This window comes from Pavona decussata, unplaced genomic scaffold (genome assembly GCF_977016875.1).
Source record: "Pavona decussata unplaced genomic scaffold, jaPavDecu1.1 SCAFFOLD_78, whole genome shotgun sequence".
Lineage (NCBI taxonomy): Eukaryota > Metazoa > Cnidaria > Anthozoa > Scleractinia > Agariciidae > Pavona > Pavona decussata.
In genome coordinates, this window is record NW_028145496.1 from 1,725,708 (window position 1) to 1,748,395 (window position 22,688).

The following is a 22,688-nucleotide window of genomic DNA, read 5'->3' on the forward strand; positions in this document are numbered from 1 at the left end:
TTCAAGGTTATAGAGCTAAGAATAGCCTAAAAACACAAAGCTTGGGGAAGTCGCTGCGAGACTTAACCGAACGCGAACCTGAGAGGTGAACCCCCAGGTTGGTTACTCGGGTATAAACGTGACGGGGGGGGGGTCCGACGTATTTTTTTGGGTCTAAAATTTTCAACTCCTGTATTTTTTGGGGTTGAAGATTTAACCGTGTATTTTTTTGGGTCTGAAAAATCTGCGCATTTTTTTTTGGGTTCGAATTTCCGCCAGGCTAATAGATCTTACGTAATTCAAGCCAATCATGTATTTTTTTGGGGTCTAAAATGTCTAGTCTTGTATTGTTTTGGGTGCACAATATAAGGTCCATGTATTTTTTTGGGTGCAAAATATTACGCTCCGTCGGACCCCCCGTCACGTTTATACCCGAGTAACCCACTTGGGGATGAACCCAAATTTATTGTACAACAATCAAACCTCCAAAGGGTGGGAAGGGTGGGAATTACAAAATAGAGACACTAAAGGTAGACCTTACAGTAGGTAATACAGCAAGCGAGTGATACTCGGACTTTTACTAGACCTTTTATAGTTAGACATATGTCTAGGACTAAGCCAATGGCAAGTAAAGTACTATCGAATACAACAGATTCACGTAGCGCTGAACGAGACATGAATAGAGGTATTTATACTTTTTAGCCATACAAAACGAAGGATGTAAATGTAACAGACGGTATTGATGCTAGAAGAATAGGTATTGTACAGGGAGAGTAAACGTACATCCATGACCAATTTGCATTACCTAATGCTAACTGTTGACACAGTAACAACTGAGCTCAAGAGCGTCACGCTCCATTAACTGCGTTTTACAATTATGTTGTAAAACTTTATTAAATTCCGATTAAATTGAGATAAAGTTTACAGCTTATCGAGCGAGCGAGTAACGATCTCCCACATTACGATAACTCGTTCATTGTGCATGAACGCATTGACGAGTTAAAAAATGTTAGTAGCGTCCTTACACCCACTGCTCAATCCCTCGGCTTATTCATTGTGCACATCAAAGTTTAGAAGATCACTTTTAAAAGTTTAGAACGGACTGTGCCAGTATTGAAGACGTTACTGAAAACGAGTGATAAGAGTGCTCAAGAATTGTCCTTGGATCCACTGCTCAATCCCTTGGCTTATTCATTGAGCACAGCAAAGTTTCGAAGGGCAGTTTTAAAAGTTTGGAACGGACTGTGCCAGTAAGACGTTACTGAAAACGAGTAATACGAGTGCTCAAAAATGGACGTTTTCTTGGAATACCGGGTTTTGTGTACGAGTTTGAATTTCATTTTAATTTGCTGATGTTAACTTTAGTTTTTCCCTTCATGCATTCTATTATTTTTTTCCTTATTTTTTTTAACAGGGCTTCTTTTGAGATCTATTGAAAATCCAAAGAGAGTTAAAAGAATTTATTTTCTTTCGTCAAACATAACCAGATTGGTTTCCAATTGAGTATCGTAAAATTAAAACCAAAGTAATTACTCTGACCAAACGAAACAGATGTAAACAACACAACGAGCCAATCAGAATTCGAAGCAAATACATGTAACTGGCACCAAGCACGCGAAATCGAGTGCGGAAAAAACACGATTTGTTTTGGTTTGGATTCCCATTGGTTGAGAAAGTGGCGCAAGTTTTTTTTTTTAACCAATCGCATAAAATTTATAGAGCTTAGTATGGAGACGCCATATTGGTGTCCCTCTGAGGGTACGTCATGCTGTAGACCGTACGTCTTCTGCTGGTCAATTTATGAAACTGTTCAAATACGGTAAAATCGACGTTGTAACTTTTCAGCATAACTTTATAAGACTGAAAGAACAGCTGGCACTTCTACTGACATGTACAGTTAATTTTATAATGACGTCAGTAGGGTCGGTGCGCGTGCGATGGTTTGAGACAAAAATTTATGTAATTACAGTCGCGTGTTACTTTAATGGCGAAAAAACATGAAACGAAGGATCAGTCTTTAATTATGTAATTGTTACTTTCATTTGGGTTTTACAGTGGTATATCACTAGTTATGTAAGCATACGTGACACTGTTGGAGTGTCACTTCAGACAACATCGCGCTGAGAAATTCAAATGATTGTAAGATCGTAATTAGACGTTTGCAATATCATGTAACTGGGCCGTTTGGGAAAGCGAGGTGTTAACAGTAAAAAAAATGCCTTTATCAGTGGCCAGTAGAGGGAAACAGACTTGACTTATACACCAATACCAAATAGAAGAAAGATCCTCGCAGTATGAACGCAACTTAAGCAGTTGCGAAAAGAAAGCCTGAAAAATATTCAGGCTTGAACGGGATTCGAACCCATGACCTCTGCGATGCCGGTGCAGTGCTCTACCAACTAAGCTATTAAGCCAACTGGCTTAATAGCTTTCATAAATATTTTGTGAATGATAGTCTGAAATTTCCAAATTCTATACAGTGGTCTTTTCTAATTTTCTTAGTTTTTCTTTATTTTTATTTTTTGGTTAAAAAACGATTTCTTTTGTAAAAGAAAGTGCTTGGTCCAAAGTGTATAAAAATGAATTTATCCTCAAAAAAGTTATTTTTAATGTTTAGAAAAGCAAGTCTCATGACAATCAAAACCACAACAAAATACCTCGTGATACGACATCCACTGAAATTACATAACCTTGAGACATCGTCTCCAACAATTACTGATCAAAACATTGCAACGCCGGTAACCGAGTAGTTTCACTTGAAAAACGCTGGCTGGACTTGGGTTCTCAGCACTGAAAACGGTGAATGAAATTCCTTTTGCAATCTTGTAAGTGGCTATCAGTATTACTGACAACTTCCGCCAATGAATTCGACAGGTAAGAAATCCTGCTATCTAACATTCATTTACGCCTCTTCAGAAGATATAGTTAATCATTTCTTTTATTTTTCCTTAAATTTTCCATCGAATAAAAAGCGCGATGAATGATAATCACTGTTTTTTCCTTAGCGAAATCCAAGTTTTATGAGAATTTTCGACTGAAATTTTGTACTAATGTGATGAGATTCAATGAATAAACTTAAAACCTGAAAACATTATCACTATCGTTTTGGGGTGACTCGAAGTTATAGGATCTCAGTTTAGGATGTCAATATCCAAAAGGCGAATAGAATGAGATTTATTTTACTGAAAATCCTCTGTGAAAACTTGAAATCTTAAAACAAATTGTCTGAACAAAAAATTGGGTTAAAATGTTCCCTGAGTCTACAATGGAACGGTAAAGGTTGTCAGCTACGAGAAAATCCACGTCAAAAACTGATCACTCTAAATGAAAAGACTGTGATTTCAGTCCGTATTTCCAGGTTTTAACTGTGGCCAAAAGGAACTTGTCGTTCCTACGACCTTCATAAGTTTTCATCTCCTAAGGGTATTACATAGCTGTCTATCAACGGAAGAATATTTTATTAACAAAGTATTACGTAACAACTAGTCTCGTGTTAAACAATAAAAATACGTACAATGTATAAACTCACACTTGTGCTATTTATTTTCTTTCTTGGGTTTATTTATCGCTCATTGTTGGGAAGTGATGTAATAAGGTTGTTTTATTTATGGTAAATATTCGAATTAACGGGAAAAAATGTTAAGAGTTCAATGGTTTATCTCTCTTTTTATGTTTTAGTGTAATACTGATCTAGCTCTGATCAAATGCTGTTTTCTCTTGGTATAAATTTGGTATAAGCAGGTGTTCTGTTTTGGACTTTTCCTCAGGAAATTTATCTTTTCCTTCTCAAACTCATTAATAATTCATGCAGTCAAAAGCCAATAAATGACCTCCATTTCGGTCAGGTGGATGAATCTTGATACCCCAATGAAACACCAGATGAAACACCACCAGGTTTTCATCTGAGATGAAACATGTTTTTCATCTGAGATCAAACATTTGCATTTTAATGAGATTAATTTCTTATTGTTTCATTTGAGAAGACATGTCAAAAACTCGGGCTTCGTGCTTTATCACGGGTTCCAAATACCTCGAAACAGATGAAAGCACTCGGCCTGCGGCCTCGTGCTTTCATCTGTTTCTCGGTATTTGGAACCCGTGATAAAGCACTCGCCCTCGTTTTTGACATATTACGTCAAGAATGTTTGAAATGAGATTCGTTTTTACTCAATGCAATACATTGTTTACATTAATTCAAGCCATACATTATTGTATCTGACGTTAAGTTAAACTTTTGCTGGAAATGGCCACCCTTCTTGTTTTTATCGTTCGTAGTGAGGATATTCAGAGTTTCTTACCGAATTTATAACAGCCGATATTTTGTCATTAAAGTTAGTTTTCACTGTACTTATTTGAATAATAATAATCATTAAATCTTTCCATTTGAAGGTGACTATCAATGTCAATACTTTTTATGCTGTAACCACGTATTGTATATTTGATAAGGTAACTGAAACTTGTAAACACGTACACTGTAATTTATGGAAATAGGCGTGGACTTGTAGTACCGGCATTCTTCTTGGAAATTAGTTGTTTTGCAACCGACAACGCTGGAAACTGCTTGAGACTTCAACTTAATATTTAAAAAACTTTTGATTGTCAATGTGTAATTTTTGTCGATACAAATGTTTATTGTGATTTTTTATATCTCTCACGTTGCTTTATTTTTTTTTTTTTTTGGACATTTCCAAGAACGCAACGAAAACTTTGAAAGAAAAGAGCATTTTCCTCATGAAATAAAGGGAAGGTACTTATTACAAATTCTAACACCAACCAATCATAGGAAGGCTCACGTTAGCCTATTTTAGTAGTTGACGAGTGTTTGACAGTTGGTTGTCAATCATACTCCGGCCAACATAAAAGTAACGCGAGACGTCCTTCTAAGCATGGAGAATTCTGTAAGCTGAGCTGTAGAGTGAACCCTTGAAATAGAACACAAGCATTTGAGCAACAACTGAGTGCGTGTCAAGTGAATCTAACTACTTGTTGGTATATCTGAGCTGATTCCCCTGGTTAGGCGCTAAAAGTTGATCTAACACTCACATTTAAAGTTTGGACACTACAGTAAAAATGTGTAAGAATTGTGTTAAATATATGCAATTTATGTTGGAAGGGCCGCGACCGTTACACAATGATTTGTTTTAATGTTCACACTACAGTTGAATAGGAACCTTTCTATTGGCCAGTTGCTCCTAGGCTTTTGCTGAATCTATTGTAGTTGCTACCCGGTCAAGGCCACAAATGCTAACACGAACATATTACAAAGAAGTTTTTCAGGCTTCATAACTATAACTTAAGTCAAAGTAGCAACTTTAGCAAGGTTAAAAGCTTCCTCCAATGGTTTAAAACGCGACAAAAGCCGCCGTTTGAACGTAGAAAGGAATATTACCGTACTAGAAAACAGGAAGATTTTGGTCACGTGTTACGTAACCAAAATTGTTAAGAACACAACGCGAGGATAAATGATTACGTAGGTTCTAGGAAGAAAAGTTGGATGCTTTTCTTTTTTGATTGGCAACCTCGTTAAACCACCAAAAGAACGTGCACGTCTACCTTTTGCGTTACAACGCGTATCGAAAGGAAACACAAATGGTATCATGCTATCACGAATGCTGGCAACTTTTAAAAGTGTAGATGAAGAATAAAATCATTAACTCTTTCTTCGACTCCTTTTCTTACCGTGAAAATCTTCATTCCATGTTTCGTTGAAATTTTTGTTTTCTCTGGAATAGTCTCGACTACATAAGTGTAGCAATTGTCCGAAAATCTTCTTCACAGACACTTTGAAAACGTGACGAATTCGAAGCTGCCGCCATTTTGTTGACAACTTCACAGTATTAGGCTACTCACTCTACTCGCTATCTACAACAGAAACGAGGCAATTGCCTTCAAAAACTGCCGTTTGGCCGAATACAGAAATTCATTCAAGTTTAATCCTTATAGCATTTATTATGTGTTGCTCTGGTTAGCTAGCCGATCTCTGTTTTTAAAACATTTCACAAGAGGAAGCAAAAGGTGGTAGCATAATAAGAGGTTTAACATATGTCAGGCGTTGGGTAAGGGAACTTCAGCTCAAAGAATGCTCATGGTTTGCACGAAATGAGTAATCACACACCCGAATTAGCCAGTGGGAAATTCCCTACTCAAGATTAGTGTCTCTAATTTCTTTTGCCTGCTTTACATAGAGCATCATTATTTATTCAGCCAATTCTCCTAAAATGTCCACAACTGTTTTCGTTGTTCTTATCTTACACGAATAAAATATTGAGCGAGGTTGCATAAATCATGTTGAGATTACGAGAGCCTGTAAGTATAGTTGCAAAACAATAGGTTATTGTTTGAGAACAATCGTTAAACCTGGGTAAAAAAACGTGTTATGTAACCAGTCCCAGGTGTTTACAGGGCGTCCTACCAAGGGTGCAGCGCGGGTAACGTAGTTCCAATTTAGCTTACTTCTTTGTTTTCCCAGTGCAGGTTATTACTCATATGGGATATGTTTTTTCTATATTTGTATTTTTAATGCACCCCTTTAAAAGACCTTGGTGATTACAGTATTTGTTCGGATGGAAGTGATCAAAGTATAAAAGTTATTAATTTTCAGAAAATGAACTGCAATAAACAGGTTGAATATTAATAAACTTGTTTAAGGTAATTAGCATACTCGATCTTGAGTAACTACAACAACGGACGCGAACAAAAGAGAACAAACGGTCAATTAAATGTGAAAAACGTCAATATTGATTAGCTTAATTATTGCGTTGAGTGTCAAATGTTAGTTTTACAAATTCCAATTCCGACAGGTTTTCCAGAATTTTGCAAGGATCTCAGTATCTTACCTTGCAGTTTTCGAAGCGAAACCACGAGGAACGGTACGAAACCTGCGCGCTGGGCATGATGGATAGTATTGGGATGTCAAGATGCTATTGTGACGTTTCAAGGTAGAACCGACATACAACCTCTTTTCTCTATTTCTCGCGCTTAGGAACAGTCACAACGACTCGATAAGGGAGCGTCTCCTTCGTCGACGCAATAAAGTATTCATCGTAGACAGATAAAATAGATTTAAACTTCCTAGAAACACCAAACTGAAAACTATAAATTAGAATAGCTTCTGATAATTTCTAGGAATCATACTTAGCGAGCGACCTTGTGGTCAATTATGACATATCAGTCGCCTGGCATTATCTGTCCATCAGCTGATGATATGACGTGTGCAAATGACGTAAACAACACAGAGAGCGAGTGAAATGTCTTTGTCCGTAATCGCTCCGTTGTAAACCGATCAAACCGGGACACTACAGCGTACTGCGCTCTTGTATTTTGCGCGTTCTCTTGACCTCTGATTTGGTGAAATAATATAATGGTGAATAAATCTGGGTACAGTCCTTGAGAAAGAGCTGGTGAAACAATTTTCAAATCAATTACAAACAGAAGGTAATGAGAGATACTTAGCTATTAGCTAACTGCTGACTGGAAATTAAAAGCACGGACTGACAGAGACTGTTAACTTTTCAAATGGAGTCTAATGGTAATGTAGACTTTTAATGTGGTTTTAATGTTGAGTTTTTCCAATATTGATCTATTCATTTCCGGCGTAGCACATCAGACGTTTGGTTCGTTTAAGTTCCGGGTCATCAACGAAATCGAACTCACAGAAAATGCAAATCGAACAGAATCTAACGTTTTCCAGTTAAGGTTGCTTTTGATTGACCGGAATAAGAATATGTTAATGTTAAATGTTAAATTTATCTTTTTAAGAAATTTGGGAGGACAATTCTGCAAACTATCGCTCAAACATGAGAATTTAAAAGCCGTCTCGTACTCCAGTTTCTAATAAAACCTTTAATGAGGGATTTCCTGTCATCGTTGTATTTATTGCTATTCCGGAATAGGGTCAATCAAATGTACCTCAAGTCAGCCCCACACCGTTCAGGCGACCTGATCATGGACTCTCCTTTCTGTTCGACCAACCCTTTGATTGCTTGTTTGTTTGATTTTTCTTTTAGGTCAAGCTGCAGTCTTTTTAACACTTTCTGTCCCTATTGCTTTCGAGAATGCGTTGGTGATCTTAGTAATCTGGAAAGATCCACTCAAGGAGCTCAAAGGAACCCGCACCAAGTATCTCATCTTAAACCTGGCCATATGTGATCTATTGAGTGCAATGCCAGGAATGCTGCTGGTTGGTCTCTTATTTTGTTTTCCAGCAAATAATCAACTTCTAAAGGCAGCAGCCACCACCTTATCGCTTGCGCATGTTGCCTCTATTTTTACAATCCTTAGTCTTGCGGTTGAGCGACTCATTGTCATTTCCTTCCCGTTGAAAAGCGCACGACATTTGACGGCTCGTCGCTTCACACTTTGGATCATTTTAATCTGGTTTTTCGCCTGTTTAGACGCTTTGGGTGTGATTCTTAGTACGGAAGATTATAGGTCTTATACCTGGTCTATTATTTATGATGTAGTGGTCCTTGGCATTATAATCATAGTAGTCGCCTGTTACTTAAGAATTTACTTCTTGGTGAGAAGGTCCTTTTATCGAGATATAACGACGCAAGTGGAGGAACCAACAGAGAGTCAAAAGTTGATACAAAATGCTACAAGGATAGAAAGGATCAAAATAAAGGAAAAAAGTGTTGCGCGAACAGTTTTCATCATGACTGCTATTTTTGTCACGTGTTGCATCCCATTGGGCGTGTTGGAAAACATGGACACATTCTACAAAAGCTCAAAATTTACTTTTTGGGAGGCTTTGATGTTGTCATTACGCTCACTGCTCAATCCCTTGGCTTATTCGTTGTGCACACCAAAGTTTCGAAGAGCACTGTTGAAAATTTGGAGAAGTCTGTGTAACCATGGTAACCGGGAGACGTACATACATTGTGTAAGATAGCGGGAAACTTAAAGTTTAAGCTATGAACGGGAGATGACCAGAGAAATTGCAAGTTGGATTTAAGAGCGATTAATTGTGTAACTGAAAACTAATACAATATGTTCAGTCTAGTAATCTTCGACAAGGGGGCGTGTCGCTTGGGGGATAGCAATTAATCTCTTTGCCCCAGAGGGCCCGAAGGGGAACAATTTCTGTTTGCGGTTTAGCTTTTTGCTTTCGTTTTAATGTCTTTTTTGGTTTGTTTGTTTGTTTGGAACTTGGGTTAACAGCGCACTTGTTAGTAAGAGTTGAACTTACTAATTGCAAAAGCGTGTTGAAAGAAAAAGGGCTCTTTACTTTAATTCTGTAATCCATAAAAGACGAAAACTACGCATTATACTGATGATTGCCTCTGTTGCTAGGTTTTTACCCTAAAGTAACACAGGGGGTGGGGGTACACAAGAACGTTTTCCCCAAGCTCCAAACGCTTACCCTCATTTATACACCACAGCTAACAACAAAGTTACTTCTTTCACAAACCTATTTAAACTTAAGCCAATTTTCGATTTGAAAGTCTACTAGCAGTTTATTAGACATCATATCTCGCTGTCGTACTACTGAATTATGTGCAATATACACACACAAGAAAAAGATTAATTACAAACAAAAAACTGTTATTTTCTTGTCTGTAACAGGCCTTCCTGAAACACAAGCTTCAATTTCATGATCAAATTTCATGATTTCTTGTGCAGTTTTATATCCACAGATTGAATCGATTTTGCTTGGCATTAAACGGGGAGCAAACTCAATTTAACAGTTTCGAATAAATCTTGTGATTCGGCTGTAATTCGTGGTTTTCAGTGCCATAGGATGGGTTTATAACATTTGCCTCAGTGATTAGAAATCTACACTGAGCATGCTTGCCGAGGACTGGGCCATTTGTGTATTCAATAATACGATTAAATAAGATTGATTGACCGTCGGAAACATGTATGTGAGTTGTCAAAATCGAGCAATAAGTTTATCCAAGCTAGGAAAAACAATGACGGATTTGATTGTAATCGAGAGTAGACCTTTTCCGTAGAAAAACCTTGTGAACTCGCCTGTGGAATGCACGTGATTCAATAAACGGGGTGGAATCTAAAACCTAACCTATGAATTGCCTGGAAACTTTCTCCTGCAGCCAAGAGAATCCAGCAAATGCTACAACTACCGTGTGTTTGCTAGATTTATAAATAAATTACCCATATCAATTGGCGGTCTCGTCCCGTTAGTTCGAGGGTTTGATACGGCAACGTAAATCAAAATAGTTCCTTATCCCTCCCGCTGACTTATTAGCATTAAGGTATGGGAAGACTCCTGTCGAGCAGAATGACAAGGGGAGCAAAAGCGTAAAAAATGAGCCAACAAGAGGGTTGGGAGGAAGGGGCGACCAGTTCCTAGATGTCTTCGCGAAATGGCATATATTGCTTAAATTATTGTGTCTTTTATAATGCTACTGAGTCATCACGTGGGGTAATGAACATTACATGAACTGTGAATAGTTCCTTATCCCTCCTACTGACTCATAAGCATTAAGGTATGGGAGACTCCTGTCTCGCTTAATTCGGAAACACCAGCAACACTAATCCTCTTCCCAATCCTTATCTAATATTACATAAGTGAACCCTTTCTTGTTTCCCCAGCGGTACCTCGTGTCTGAGCTAAGCGAGTTCGTTCCCAATTTACACATCTTTTTCCCAATCCTTACCATCCCCAACCCTTAAATGTTTTTTTTTCCAAAACTTAACGACATTTTAAGGACCGTAAGTCGAAGTGAATCCAGTTAATCTGTTTTGTCTTTGGTACAGTTCATTTCACTAACAGTCGAATGTTCCTCCGATAGAACTCTCTGAAGGCTGGGCAACACTTTGTTGACATCTGACATCTCCTCTAGGCCTGGAGTCGGGGTTCCGGCGGAACCCACCCAATGGATCTTCCTCTCCGGAGCCGTTTGCTACATCTCAACAGGGAAAAAGCACCCCCTTACTTCCACCATTCCTCTCGCTTGGAACAACAATAAAACGAGACAGATAGGAGGGGAAATCAATGGCTGCGAGTAGCACTTAGACGACTTCCATCCGACCCAGGCCTAGAGATGATGACTGCCACTGCCCGACAAGTCGAAGCAACAAGGGATGCCATCGTTAACAATAGCTTGCCGCGTCTTCCCTCAGGACATAGATTGACATAAAAAACTGGCATATATATCCCGGGGGACTATGGGACTCGTCCTGGACAGGATTTTCCCACACTGAACAGAATTAAATTGCAAACTTTACTACAGTGTAATTGACATGACTGCATACAGAGAAGGCGAAATTAACAAACTGCTACGATCAGTTCATGCCACAGGATACTAGAACGTCCCTCACTGTCTAGTAACTAGGTCCTTTTACACAGAAGCTCGCCAAGTGACCAAACTGACCACAGGTATATCACTTGATCGTTGATTTCGGACGTGGAGTTTGTGAACCACGTCGACGACCTCTTGCATGGGGTGGTTCATGTCAGGTATGGAGGCGCATTCCGCCAAGGGGAATGGAATTTTTTACGAAAATATAGTAATTCAATTCTCTCAGTCTTGCCTCGAAACTATTCACTGACCACTCATGACAAACAGAAAATTATATCACTTAATAACAATGACTCCCCATACTGCCAACTGCAATTTTCTTCTTCAAAACAACCGCAATCACATGTAATCAGTACATATTCCGGTTACGCAACTAAAGCAGTTGCAACTATAACAAATTTTGTACTTTGTAAGATTCAATTAATGATTAGAATGGAAGGTACGAGAGGGGGAGGAAAATGAAGGAAAATGAGGAGCTACATGTATGCGTACCATCTTCTGCGAACTCTCTGTTAAATATCATTTGCAAAGTATTGTACCGTGAGGGCACACTATCCTCTCAATCACTATCATAAAGAGCAAGACAATTCATACTTTCTAGCTGCCTTAAAGTTAATTGAACGTTTTCCTTTTTCATATATATTTTTTTATATACATTTAGCGGCCAGAGAAATAAAGTGTTGTGTTCGGCAGTATAGACCTTTTTCATAAATGGCGGCCGGTTTATTATTCTTTTCAATATGTGTTAATTAGCCCTAGTAACCTCATTTCAGAGTAAAAATTCTTTTGAATTTTGCACATGCTGACGAGGCTAGTAAGGCTAATTTTCATGAAAACAAAAGAATAATTTATCGGCTGCCATTTATGAAAAAGGTCTATGTGAAGTCAGTGTTTACGTCCTTATCTTATCGATTACGTTTGACATCGAAGGGGGATTTATCGCAATGTGGAATTTCGTATTCTTTCAGTCACGTCGGTCAACGTCGTTTCCTCGGATTTTAAGGGTAAGCTCCTTTAAAGGTTATCATGTTTGCCTCTGATGTTTACTGAAACGAGCAGTTCCGCATATCGATCGAAGTGTAGCCTCTCTTGCAGACGCTCTTTTGGCTTGTCACACAATCTTTCCTCCCAACGAGACGAGCCAAAAGAACGTCTGTGAGGGATCCGGAGGTTAATCGACGTCAAACTTCTGGAAAATATCCGTTGCCTCATAGTTTCGGTCAGTGGAAAGAGTTACCAGACAACACATCTACTAGCTGTTTTCTTTTAAGAATAATTTATTCGTTGTGTTTTTGTTTTTTGTCCCGTAATTGCGGCTGATGGTGAATACATGCACTATAGGTAGACGCATGAATAATTTATAAATTAATGTCGCAGTTCCTATTACCATAAAGTTAACTAGAGGTCTCAACAGACAAATAATAACAACGTGATGTTTGGCGTAAAGGGGGAACACCGCTCCGCGATCGGCGTGACAGACGACTCCCATAGCGTGACCATAAAGCCTTACTTATCTCCCCAGCGCTATTAAACTGTATTACTGACCAGCGCTGGATCGGACAAGTTGTAGGCAGGTACAAAACTAAAACAATCTAATAGCCTAACTCTCCACGGCACTACGAACTGAAACCTCCGGCCAGCATAGTGCAAAGAGTATTGGCATTTTTTAAAACCAGCTCAAGCCTAATATTCCGCTGCGCTACGAGCCGACTCCGCCGGCATGCGCTGGATAAAAGCATATAACGAGCTTCAAGGTTATAGAGCTAAGAATAGCCTAAAAACACAAAGCTTGTGGAAGTCGCTGCGAGACTTAACTGAACGCGAACCTGAGAGGTGAACCCCCAGGTTGGTTACTCGGGTATAAACGTGACGGGGGGGGGGGGGGGGGGGGTCCGACGTATTTTTTGGGTCTAAAATTTTTAACTCCTGTATTTTTTTGGGTTGAAGATTTAACCGTGTATTTTTTTGGGTCTGAAAAATCTGCGCGTATTTTTTTGGGTTCGAATTTCCGCCAGGCTAATAGATCTTACGTAATTCAAGCCAATCACGTATTTTTTGGGGGTCTAAAATGTCCAGTCTTGTATTGTTTTGGGTGCACAATATAAGGTCCATGTATTTTTTTGGGTGCAAAATATTAGGGTCCGTCGGACCCCCCCGTCACGTTTATACCCGAGTAACCCACTTGGGGGTGAACCCTAATTTATTGTACAACAATCAAACCTCCAAAGGGGGGGAAGGGTGAGAATCACAAAATAGAGACACTAAAGATAGACCTTACAGTAGGTAATACAGCAAGCGAGTGATACTCGGACTTTTACTAGACCTTTTGTAGTTAGACATATGTCTAGGACTAAGCCAATGGCAAGTAAAGTACTATCGAATACAAGAGATTCACGTAGCGCTGAACGAGACATGAATAGAGGTATTTATACTTTTTAGCCATACAAAACGAAGGATATAAATGTAACAGACGGTATTGCAACATGCTAGAAGAATAGGTATTGTACACGGAGAGTAAAAGTACATCCATGACCACCAGGTGATCTGGTGACGTAACTCGGGGGACTGGGGAGAGAAATTTTAATGCCGTATCCCACAAACGCGCGCGGCCTTCAGTGTTGTTTTCGAAGTTTATCATGGCGGAGTAACGCGGTCGGTTTCACTCAGTTTCATTTGAACGTCTACTCACCTCGCTTGACCAGCTTTTGGTGTACATCGTTAAGTGTACTTGTAGTTTCTTGTAATAAGTAGTCTACGGGTATCACAATTATGGCAATCCTTGGCAGTGCATACAGTTGAAGTTCTTTATCCGTAAGAAGTTTACACAATTCTTTAACACGAACGTTCCTAGAGTATGGGTTTTTTTCATCGTCAAGAAATTTTTCTGCACATTCCTTGGCAGTAATACGAACTCGAGTCGTCACCAAAGAGTCTGGTTTATGCGATGGATTCAAGCGGAAGTGTTCATTTAATTTTTTCTTGTTCACGTAAAACTTGTCGCAGTTTTTCATGAGGGCAGTGCAAGCGTACTAGGGCCGTCTCCGAATTGCAAGAGTTTTCCTTTGCTCGGAAAGCCATTTAAATGCCAAAGTACGAAACAAAACGACCTGACCGGGGTTGAATTGCCAAAAAAAAAAAAAAAAAAGACAAACAAACCAACAAGCAACATAAATTTAAAGTCCTGAGTCACGGCAACACTGCCGACCGGCCGGCGTCTCAAAAGCCCGCCAAAACTGTGACACCTGAGTCACGGCAACACTGCCGACCGGCCGGCGTCTCAAAAGCCCGCCAAAACTGTGACACCCGCGTCTTCATCGAGTTCAGAATTCGAGCATGGCAAGCTAATTATAAGAACATTTAACAGATACCAGAATGGATCAAGACATTCTTTAGCAAATATCAATTTTAATAGTGAAACAAAAGTAAATTAACACAGTTTAAAGTAATATTGGAAACCAAATTATTCAAATGAATCTTTCAGATTCATGCTCACGGTTCAATCCGTCCTCAATCGCTTATCGCATCAGATGTCATTCTCCAATGACTCGAAGCTTTCAAGGCTTTACCTCCCAATTTCTTTCAGTAATTGCATTAGTCAAACATAGAGGATTATTCTGCATGCATTCTACATGTCATGTGTATCGTGCCAGGTGAATTAACGTTCAAATGAGACCGACCTCACAAGGCTACAGGCCGCCATGTTAAAATGCGAAAACAACACTGAAGGCCGCGCGCGTTTGTGGGATACGGCATTAAAATTTCTCTCCCCAGTCCCCCGAGTTACGTCACCAGATCACCTGGCAATTTGCATTACGTAATGCTAACTGTTGACACAGTAACGACTGAGCTCAAGAGCGTCACGCTCCATTAACTGCGTTTTACAATTATGTTGTAAAACTTTATTAAATTCCGATTAAATTGAGATAAAGTTTACAGCTTATCGAGCGAGCGAGTAACGATCTCCCACATTGCGATAACTCGTTCATTGTGCATGAACGCATTGACGAGTTAAAAAATGTTAGTAGCGTCCTTACACCCACTGCTCAATCCGTCAGCTTATTCATTGTGCACATCAAAGTTTAGAAGATCACTTTTAAAAGTTTAGAACGGACTGTGCCAGTATTGAAGACGTTACTAAAAACGAGTGATAAGAGTGCTCAAGAATTGTCCTTGCATCCACTGCTCAATCTCTTGGCTTATTCATTGAGCACAGCAAAGTTTCGAAGGGCAGTTTTAAAAATTTGGAACGGACTGTGCCAGTAAGACCTTACTGAAAACGAGTAATACGAGTTCTCAAAAATGGACGTTTTCTTGGAATACCGGATATTGTGTACGAGTTTGAATTTCATTTTAATTTGCTGATGTTAACTTTAGTTTTTCCCTTCATGCATTCTATTTTCTTTCCTTATTTTTTTTTTAACAGGGCTTCTTTTGAGATCGATTGAAAATCCAAAGAGAGTTAAAAGAATTCATTTTCTTTCGTCAAACAAAACCAGATTGGTTTCCAATTGAATATCGTAAAATTAAAACCAAAGTAATTACTCTGACCAAACGAAACAGATGTAAACAACACAACGAGCCAATCAGAATTCGAAGCAAGTACATGTAACTGGCACCAAGCACGCGAAATCGAGTGCGGAAAAAACACGATTTGTTTTGGTTTGGATTCCCATTGGTTGAGAAAGTGGCGCAAGTTTTTTTTTTAACCAATCGCATAAAATTTATAGAGCTTAGTATGGAGACGCCATATTGGTGTCCCTCTGAGGGTACGCCATGCTGTAGACCGTACGTCTTCTGCTGGTCAATTTATGAAACTGTTCAAATACGGTAAAATCGACGTTGTAACTTTTCAGCATAACTTTATAAGATTGAAAGAACAGCTGGCACTTCTACTGATATGTACAGTTAATTTTATAATGACGTCAGTAGGGTCGGTGCGCGTGCGATGGTTTGAGACAAAAATTTATTTAATTACAGTCGTGTGTTACTTTAATGGCGAAAAAACATGAAACGAAGGATCAGTCTTTAATTATGTAATTGTTCCTTTCATTTGGGTTTTACAGTGGTATATCAGTAGTTATGTAAGCATACGTGACACTGTTGGAGTGTCACTTCAGACAACATCGCGCTGAGAAATTCAAATGATTGTAAGATCGTAATTAGACGTTTGCAATATCATGTAACTGGGCCGTTTGGGAAAGCGAGGTGTTAACAGTTAAAAAATGCTTTTATCAGTGGCCAGTAGAGGGAAACAGACTTGACTTATACACCAATACCAAATAGAAGAAAGATCCTCGCAGTATGAACGCAACTTAAGCAGTTGCGAAAAGAAAGCCTGAAAAATATTCAGGCTTGAACGGGATTCGAACCCATGACCTCTGCGATGCCGGTGCAGTGCTCTACCAACTAAGCTATTAAGCCAACTGGCTTAATAGCTTTCATAAATCTTTTGTGAATGATAGTCTGAAATTTCCAAATTCTATACAGTGGTTTTTTCTAATTTTCTTAGTTTTTCTTTATTTTTATTTTTTGGTTAAAAAACGATTTCTTTTGTAAAAGAAAGTGCTTGGTCCAAAGTGTATAAAAATGCATTTATCCTCAAAAAAGTTATTTTTAATGTTTAGAAAAGCAAGTCTCATGACAATCAAAACCACAAAAAAATACCTCGTGATACGACATCCATTGAAATTACATAACCTTGAGACATCGTCTCCAACAATTACTGATTAAAACATTGCAACGCCGGTAACCGAGTAGTTTCACTTGAAAAACGCTGGCTGGACTTGGGTTCTCAGCACTGAAAACGGTGAATGAAATTCCTTTTGCAATCTTGTAAGTGGCTATCAGTATTACTGACAACTTCCGCCAATGAATTCGACAGGTAAGAAATCCTGCTATCTAACATTCATTTACGCCTCTTCAGAAGATATAGTTAATCATTTCTTTTATTTTTCCTTAAATTTTCCATCGGATAAAAAGCGCGATGAATGATAATCACTGTTTTTTCCTTAGCGAAATCGAAGTTTTATAAGAATTTTCGACTGAAATTTTGTACTAATGTGATGAGATTCAATGAATAAACTTAAAACCTGAAAACATCATCACTATCGTTTTGGGGTGACTCGAAGTTATAGGATCTCAGTTTAGGATGCCAATATCCAAAAGGCGAATAGAATGAGATTTATTTTACTGAAAATCCTCTGTGAAAACTTGAAATCTTAAAACAAATTGTCTGAAATAAAAATGGTTAAACTGTTCCCTGAGACTACAATGGAAAGGTAAAGGTTGTCAGCTACGAGAAAATCCACGTCAAAAACTGATCACTCAAAATGAAAAGACTGTGATTTCAGTCTGTATTTCCAGGTTTTAATTGTGGCCAAAAGGAACTTGTCGTTCCTACGACCTTCATAAGTTTTCATCTCCTTAGGGTATTACTTAGCTGTCTATCAACGGAAGAATATTATATTGACAAAGTATTAAGTAACGACTAGTCTTGTGTTAAATAACAAAAATACGTACAATGTATAAACTCACACTTGTGCTATTTCATTTTCGCTCTTGGATTTATTTATCGTTCAGTGTTGGGAAGCGATGCAATAAGGGTGTTTTATTCATGGTAAATATTCGAATTAAAGGTGAAAAATGTTCAAAAGCTCAATGGTTTATCTCTCTTTTTATGTTTCAGTGTACTGCTGATCTAGCTCTGATCAAATGCTGTTTTCTCCTGGTATAAATTTGGTATAAGCATGTGTTCTGTTTTGGACCGTCTCTAAGCAAATTTATCTTTCCGTCAAGAATGTTTGAAATTAGTTTTTCCTCAATAACGATACATTGTTTGCATTTAGGCAAGCCATACTTTATTTTATCTGACGCTAAGTTAACCTTTGGCTGGTATTTGCCTGGAAAGGGCCACCCTTCTTGTTTTTATCGTTTTTAGTGAAGATATTCAGTGTTTCTTACCGAATTTATACCAGCGAGTTTTCACTGTATTTTTTTGAATAATAATAATAATCATTAAATCTTTCCATTTGAAGGTGGCTATCGATGTCAATGCTTCTTGTTCTGTAACCACGAACTGTATTTTTAATAAAGTAACTGAAACTTGTAAACACGTACACTGTAATTTATGGAAATAGGCGTGGACTTGTAGTACCGCCTTTCTTCTTGGAAAGTAGTTCTTTTGCAACAACAACGCTGGACACTGCTTGAGACTTCAACTTAGTATTTTTAAACAAACTTATCATTGTCAATGTGTAATTTTTGTCGATATAAATGTTCATTGTAATTTTTATATTTCTCCCGTTGCTTTATTTTTGTTCGACATTTCCAAGAACGTAACGAAAACTTCGAAAAAAAAAAAAGTACATTTTCATCATCAAATAAAGGGAAGGTACCTATTACAAATTCCAACACCAACCAATCATAGGAAGGCTTACGTTAGCCTACATTAGTAGTTGACGAGTGTTTGACAGTGGGTTGTCAATCATACTCCGGCCAACATAAAAACAAAGCAAGACGTCCTTCTGAGCATGAAGAATTCTGTAAGCTGAGCTGTAGAGTGAACTCTTGAAATAGAACACAACCATTTGAACGACAAATGAGTGTGTGCCAAGTGAATCTAACAACTTGTTGGTACATCTGAGCTGACTCCCCTGGTTATACGCTAAAAGTTAATCTAACACTCGCATTTATAGTTTGGACACTACAGTAAAAATGTCTAAGGATTGAGTTAAATTGATCATTATTAGGGAATTTTCGTTTTCTCTTTGGCTAATCGCTTGTTTTGGCTTTTGTTTTTTTCTTCCAGCTGAAGCTGTCGTTCTTTTGTCAATGTCTGTTCCGATTGGTATCGAGAACGCCTTGCTGATCTTCGCAATCTGGAAAGATCCATTTAGAGAACTCAGAGGAACCCTCGCTAACTACCTCATCTTAAACCTCGCCATATGTGATTTTTTAATTGGTATTCCAGGCGAATTATCTGCTGGTCTGTCTTATTTGTTTCCGGCAAATAATGGTCTTTTTCTAGCAGAAGTTGGTGTGTGGCCCGCTTTTACTGCTTCTTGTTTTACAGTCATTAGCCTTTCAGTTGAGCGACTCGTCGTCGTTTCCTGCCCGTTGAGAAGTGCGGATTATTTAACACGTCCTCTTCTCATACTTTGGATTATATTAATTTGGGTCCTCGCGTCGCTACAAGCTTGTATTCTGCTTATATGGAAAGACTTATATTTCTTTTACGCAGCTTATATCTTTGCAGATGTATTGGGTATTGGTACTGTAATCATAGTTTTTGCCTGTTACACAAGAATTTACTTCGTGGTAAGAAAGTCTTTGTATCTATTAGAGGAGCGCCAAGGTCTGACTGAAAATGCTCGAACAATGGAAAGGTTAAAACGGAAAGAGAGAAGTGTTGCGTTCAAAGTTTTCATCCTAGTTGCTACTTATATCATATGCTGGATTCCAGTGTACGTGTTGCAAAACCTGGACAAGCCTTGCGACTGTAGCAAATTTTTGTTTTGGGAGTATTTATTATCTTCGTTTCATCCACTGCTCAATCCGTTGGTGTACTCACTCTGCACACCAAAGTTTCGAAGAGCACTTTTGAAAATTTGGCGGGAAAGTGTGTAACCGTACCAACAGCGAGACGTTTAAATACGTTAACGTTGCACCCGATTGAAAAAACTTTGTGGCGTACAGACTTAAATATGAACCATAAATCATGTGACCTAACGGAATTATGGATCGATTTAATTATAAGCATGTGTATATATGTTCTCGTTACGGCTAAGTCCTCAAGAAGTTAACAACCATTCAGCCAGCTTAGATTACCGCAAGACAAAAGAAAAAGAAAAATAATTTATCAAACACAAATTCGAGCTTATGTGGGCAGGAAAATCCCAACCCTATGCGCTGAGGACGTGTTTGTTCAAAATCTTATGACCAAAAAATGGGATCAGTGTTGAGGTTAAATGAGGGACTGGTTATGAAACCTTGTTATAAAAACAATGGTGCTGCAATTTATGTTGGAAGGACCGCGACCGTACACAATGCTTTGTTCAGTTTAATGTTCACAATACAGTTGAATAAAAACGTTTCTATTAACCATTTGCTCCAACAATTTTAAAATCTATTGTGGTTTGTCTAAAATTACGACGCAAGAAAAAAAATTACTGAGGTCCTTAAAAGAAAAACTGGACGCTTTTTTTTTATCGATTGGGAACCACATAAAACCACCAATAAAACGTATACCTTTGCGTTGTACCTCATATCGAAAGGAATCACTGCAATCACGCTAAATCGCTCCAAATCCAAGAGAAAGAACAACAGACAAGGGAGTTCAGGTAGGGATTTTTTTTATTTAAAACTCCTTGGTATTTTTAAATTTAAGTTGGAACCGTTTTTTTTTTTTCATACAAATCCTTATAATGTCGCCGTTACGCAATGGTCGCCGTGACGCTCAAATTTCATTAGAGAGCTTAAGCATCACGTTTACGGAAAACGGCAAACGTGAGATTCGCTTTTATGTTTTCTTGAAAATATGAGTACGTAGATGAAAGTAGTACAAGACAATTCTGGCCTTTGATTCTAACGCAAAAACACTCAATTTTTCTGAGAAATTGAAAATAGCGAGCGGCAAATGAAGATAAACATGGTCACGTGGTCATTTCTGCCGTTTGCCGTAAACGTGATGCTTAAGCTCTCTATTATCACGCAAAGGTCACGGTCAAAAAATCTCATAGAGCTTGGCGTACCTGTGAAATAACGGCCTTGCTCGCACAGGGCCTTCAGGCAACGCATGAAACAAATTAATTATCGTTTGGGTACATCAAGGGCGATTACAAGTGCTATATTTGCAAGATAGAGTTAGGTTATACAATGAAAAAAAAAAATTACAATCATCTCGAGTACGGCGTAATAAAGGCCAGCGTAACAATAGCACCCGCGAATAGCAGCACTTTTCTATCAGTCATTGTCATGCCACCCCAATTTTTCGTTGTCTTTAGTCTCAACGAGACAATACTTTTAGCTCAGCGACTTTTCTATAAAACGAAATTAAACTTTCCTGCCTTTTTCCTGGCGAACAGAGTCAATACCAAACCGGAGAATTGATTTGAACTGAAAGACAAGAAGATTATTTTGAACCACACGATAGCAACCCATGTTGCTTTGTTCCTTTGATATAACAGGTCATTACAGTGATCCTGTGTGAAAATATGGCTGATTCACTTAGTATGAATATTCCCTGTTGTATCACGCATAGAAATCGAGAACGAACATACCACGGCCGGCAGTATGCCAATCAAAACTCCGGAACATTGTATAATCCAAACATGAAGCTGCCTGGACAAGACACCTCTCTTCTTGTTATAGAATAAGACTGGATCGTATAAATCCGCAACAATGCAGTTACGTTCCAGACGGTCCATTTTAAGCACATTCTCGTTTGAGAGAAGTTCAGTTCATTTGTGCCGACCCCTCCACCGTCACTCTTTTCCACAAAATAAAGAGTTTAAGTTCCTGTAGCATTGAAACCAAGAGACGATGAAGTCTCTTGATTGAAACCTAATAGTTTAGCCCCCGCACTGTTCAGGTGACAAAAATATCATACCACCCAACTGTTGTTTTCCTTTGTAGGGGTTCAATGGCATACCCCAGTGATTACCGTCAATGTCCTCAAATTTGAGTTTATAAATAGTCTGCCAGTGGTCTTTCCAAGTCATTATTTTTTGGCGGTAAGGTACGAGGAAATCGCCTTAAAAAACTGCCGTTTGGACGAATAATGAAATTCAATCGAGTTAAATCCTTATAGCATTTATTATAATTTATTTGTTAGCTCTGGTTAGCTAGCAAATATCTATTTTTAGAACATTTTACAAGGGGAAGCAAAACTTAAGGTGGTAAGAAAATAAGAGGTTTAACATACATGGGCGAGAGGGTGGTCAGCTCAAAGAATGCTCATGGTTTGCACGAGATGAGTAATCAGGCACTCAAATTAGCAAAGGGGAAATTCCCTCCTCAATATCAGTGCCTCTAATTTCTTTTGCCTGATTTACATAGAGCATCAATATTTATGCAGTCAATTCTCCTTAAATATCCACGAATGTTTTCGTTGTTTTTTCCTTACATGATTGAAATATTTAAATAAAGTATTCATTGTAGACAGATAAAACATATTTGAACTGTTTTTCAGCTCAAAGAATGTTCATGGTTTGCACGAGATGAGTAATCACACACTCGAATTAGCCAGTGGGAAATTCCCTACTTAAGATCAGTGTCTCGCATTCCTTTTTCCTGTTTTTACGTAGAGCGCATTATTTATTCAGTCAATTCTCTTAAAATATCCCCAAACGTTTTCGTTGTTTTAACCTTACACGATTAAAATATTTATAAAGTATTCATTGACTGTAGACGGATAAAAATGTTTCGCGGCATAAAATATATTTGAAC

General features: G+C 38.3%; 2 protein-coding genes across 6 annotated transcripts in view; both read left to right on the forward strand.

Moving 5' to 3' along the window:
• Positions 1–22,688, forward strand: part of LOC146476276 (sphingosine 1-phosphate receptor 3-like) — a 123,128-nt gene that overhangs the window by 96,971 nt on the left and 3,469 nt on the right. The window lies entirely within an intron of this gene.
• Positions 2,719–11,933, forward strand: LOC146476280 (uncharacterized). 4 transcript variants are annotated; one of them, XM_085114829.1, is made up of 4 exons: positions 2,719–2,853; positions 6,780–6,917; positions 7,986–8,158; positions 10,734–11,933. In XM_085114829.1, exons 1-3 carry the CDS (start codon positions 2,783–2,785, stop codon positions 8,125–8,127), a joined length of 351 nt encoding a protein of 116 aa, XP_084970955.1. In that variant the 5' UTR covers positions 2,719–2,782; the 3' UTR covers positions 8,128–8,158; positions 10,734–11,933. The 4 variants fall into 4 exon arrangements, 3 of the variants coding, with proteins under 3 accessions (XP_084970955.1, XP_084970956.1, XP_084970954.1); XR_014865681.1 differs by lacking the exon at positions 10,734–11,933 and having other exon boundaries at positions 6,823–6,917; positions 7,986–10,611; XM_085114830.1 differs by lacking the exon at positions 6,780–6,917.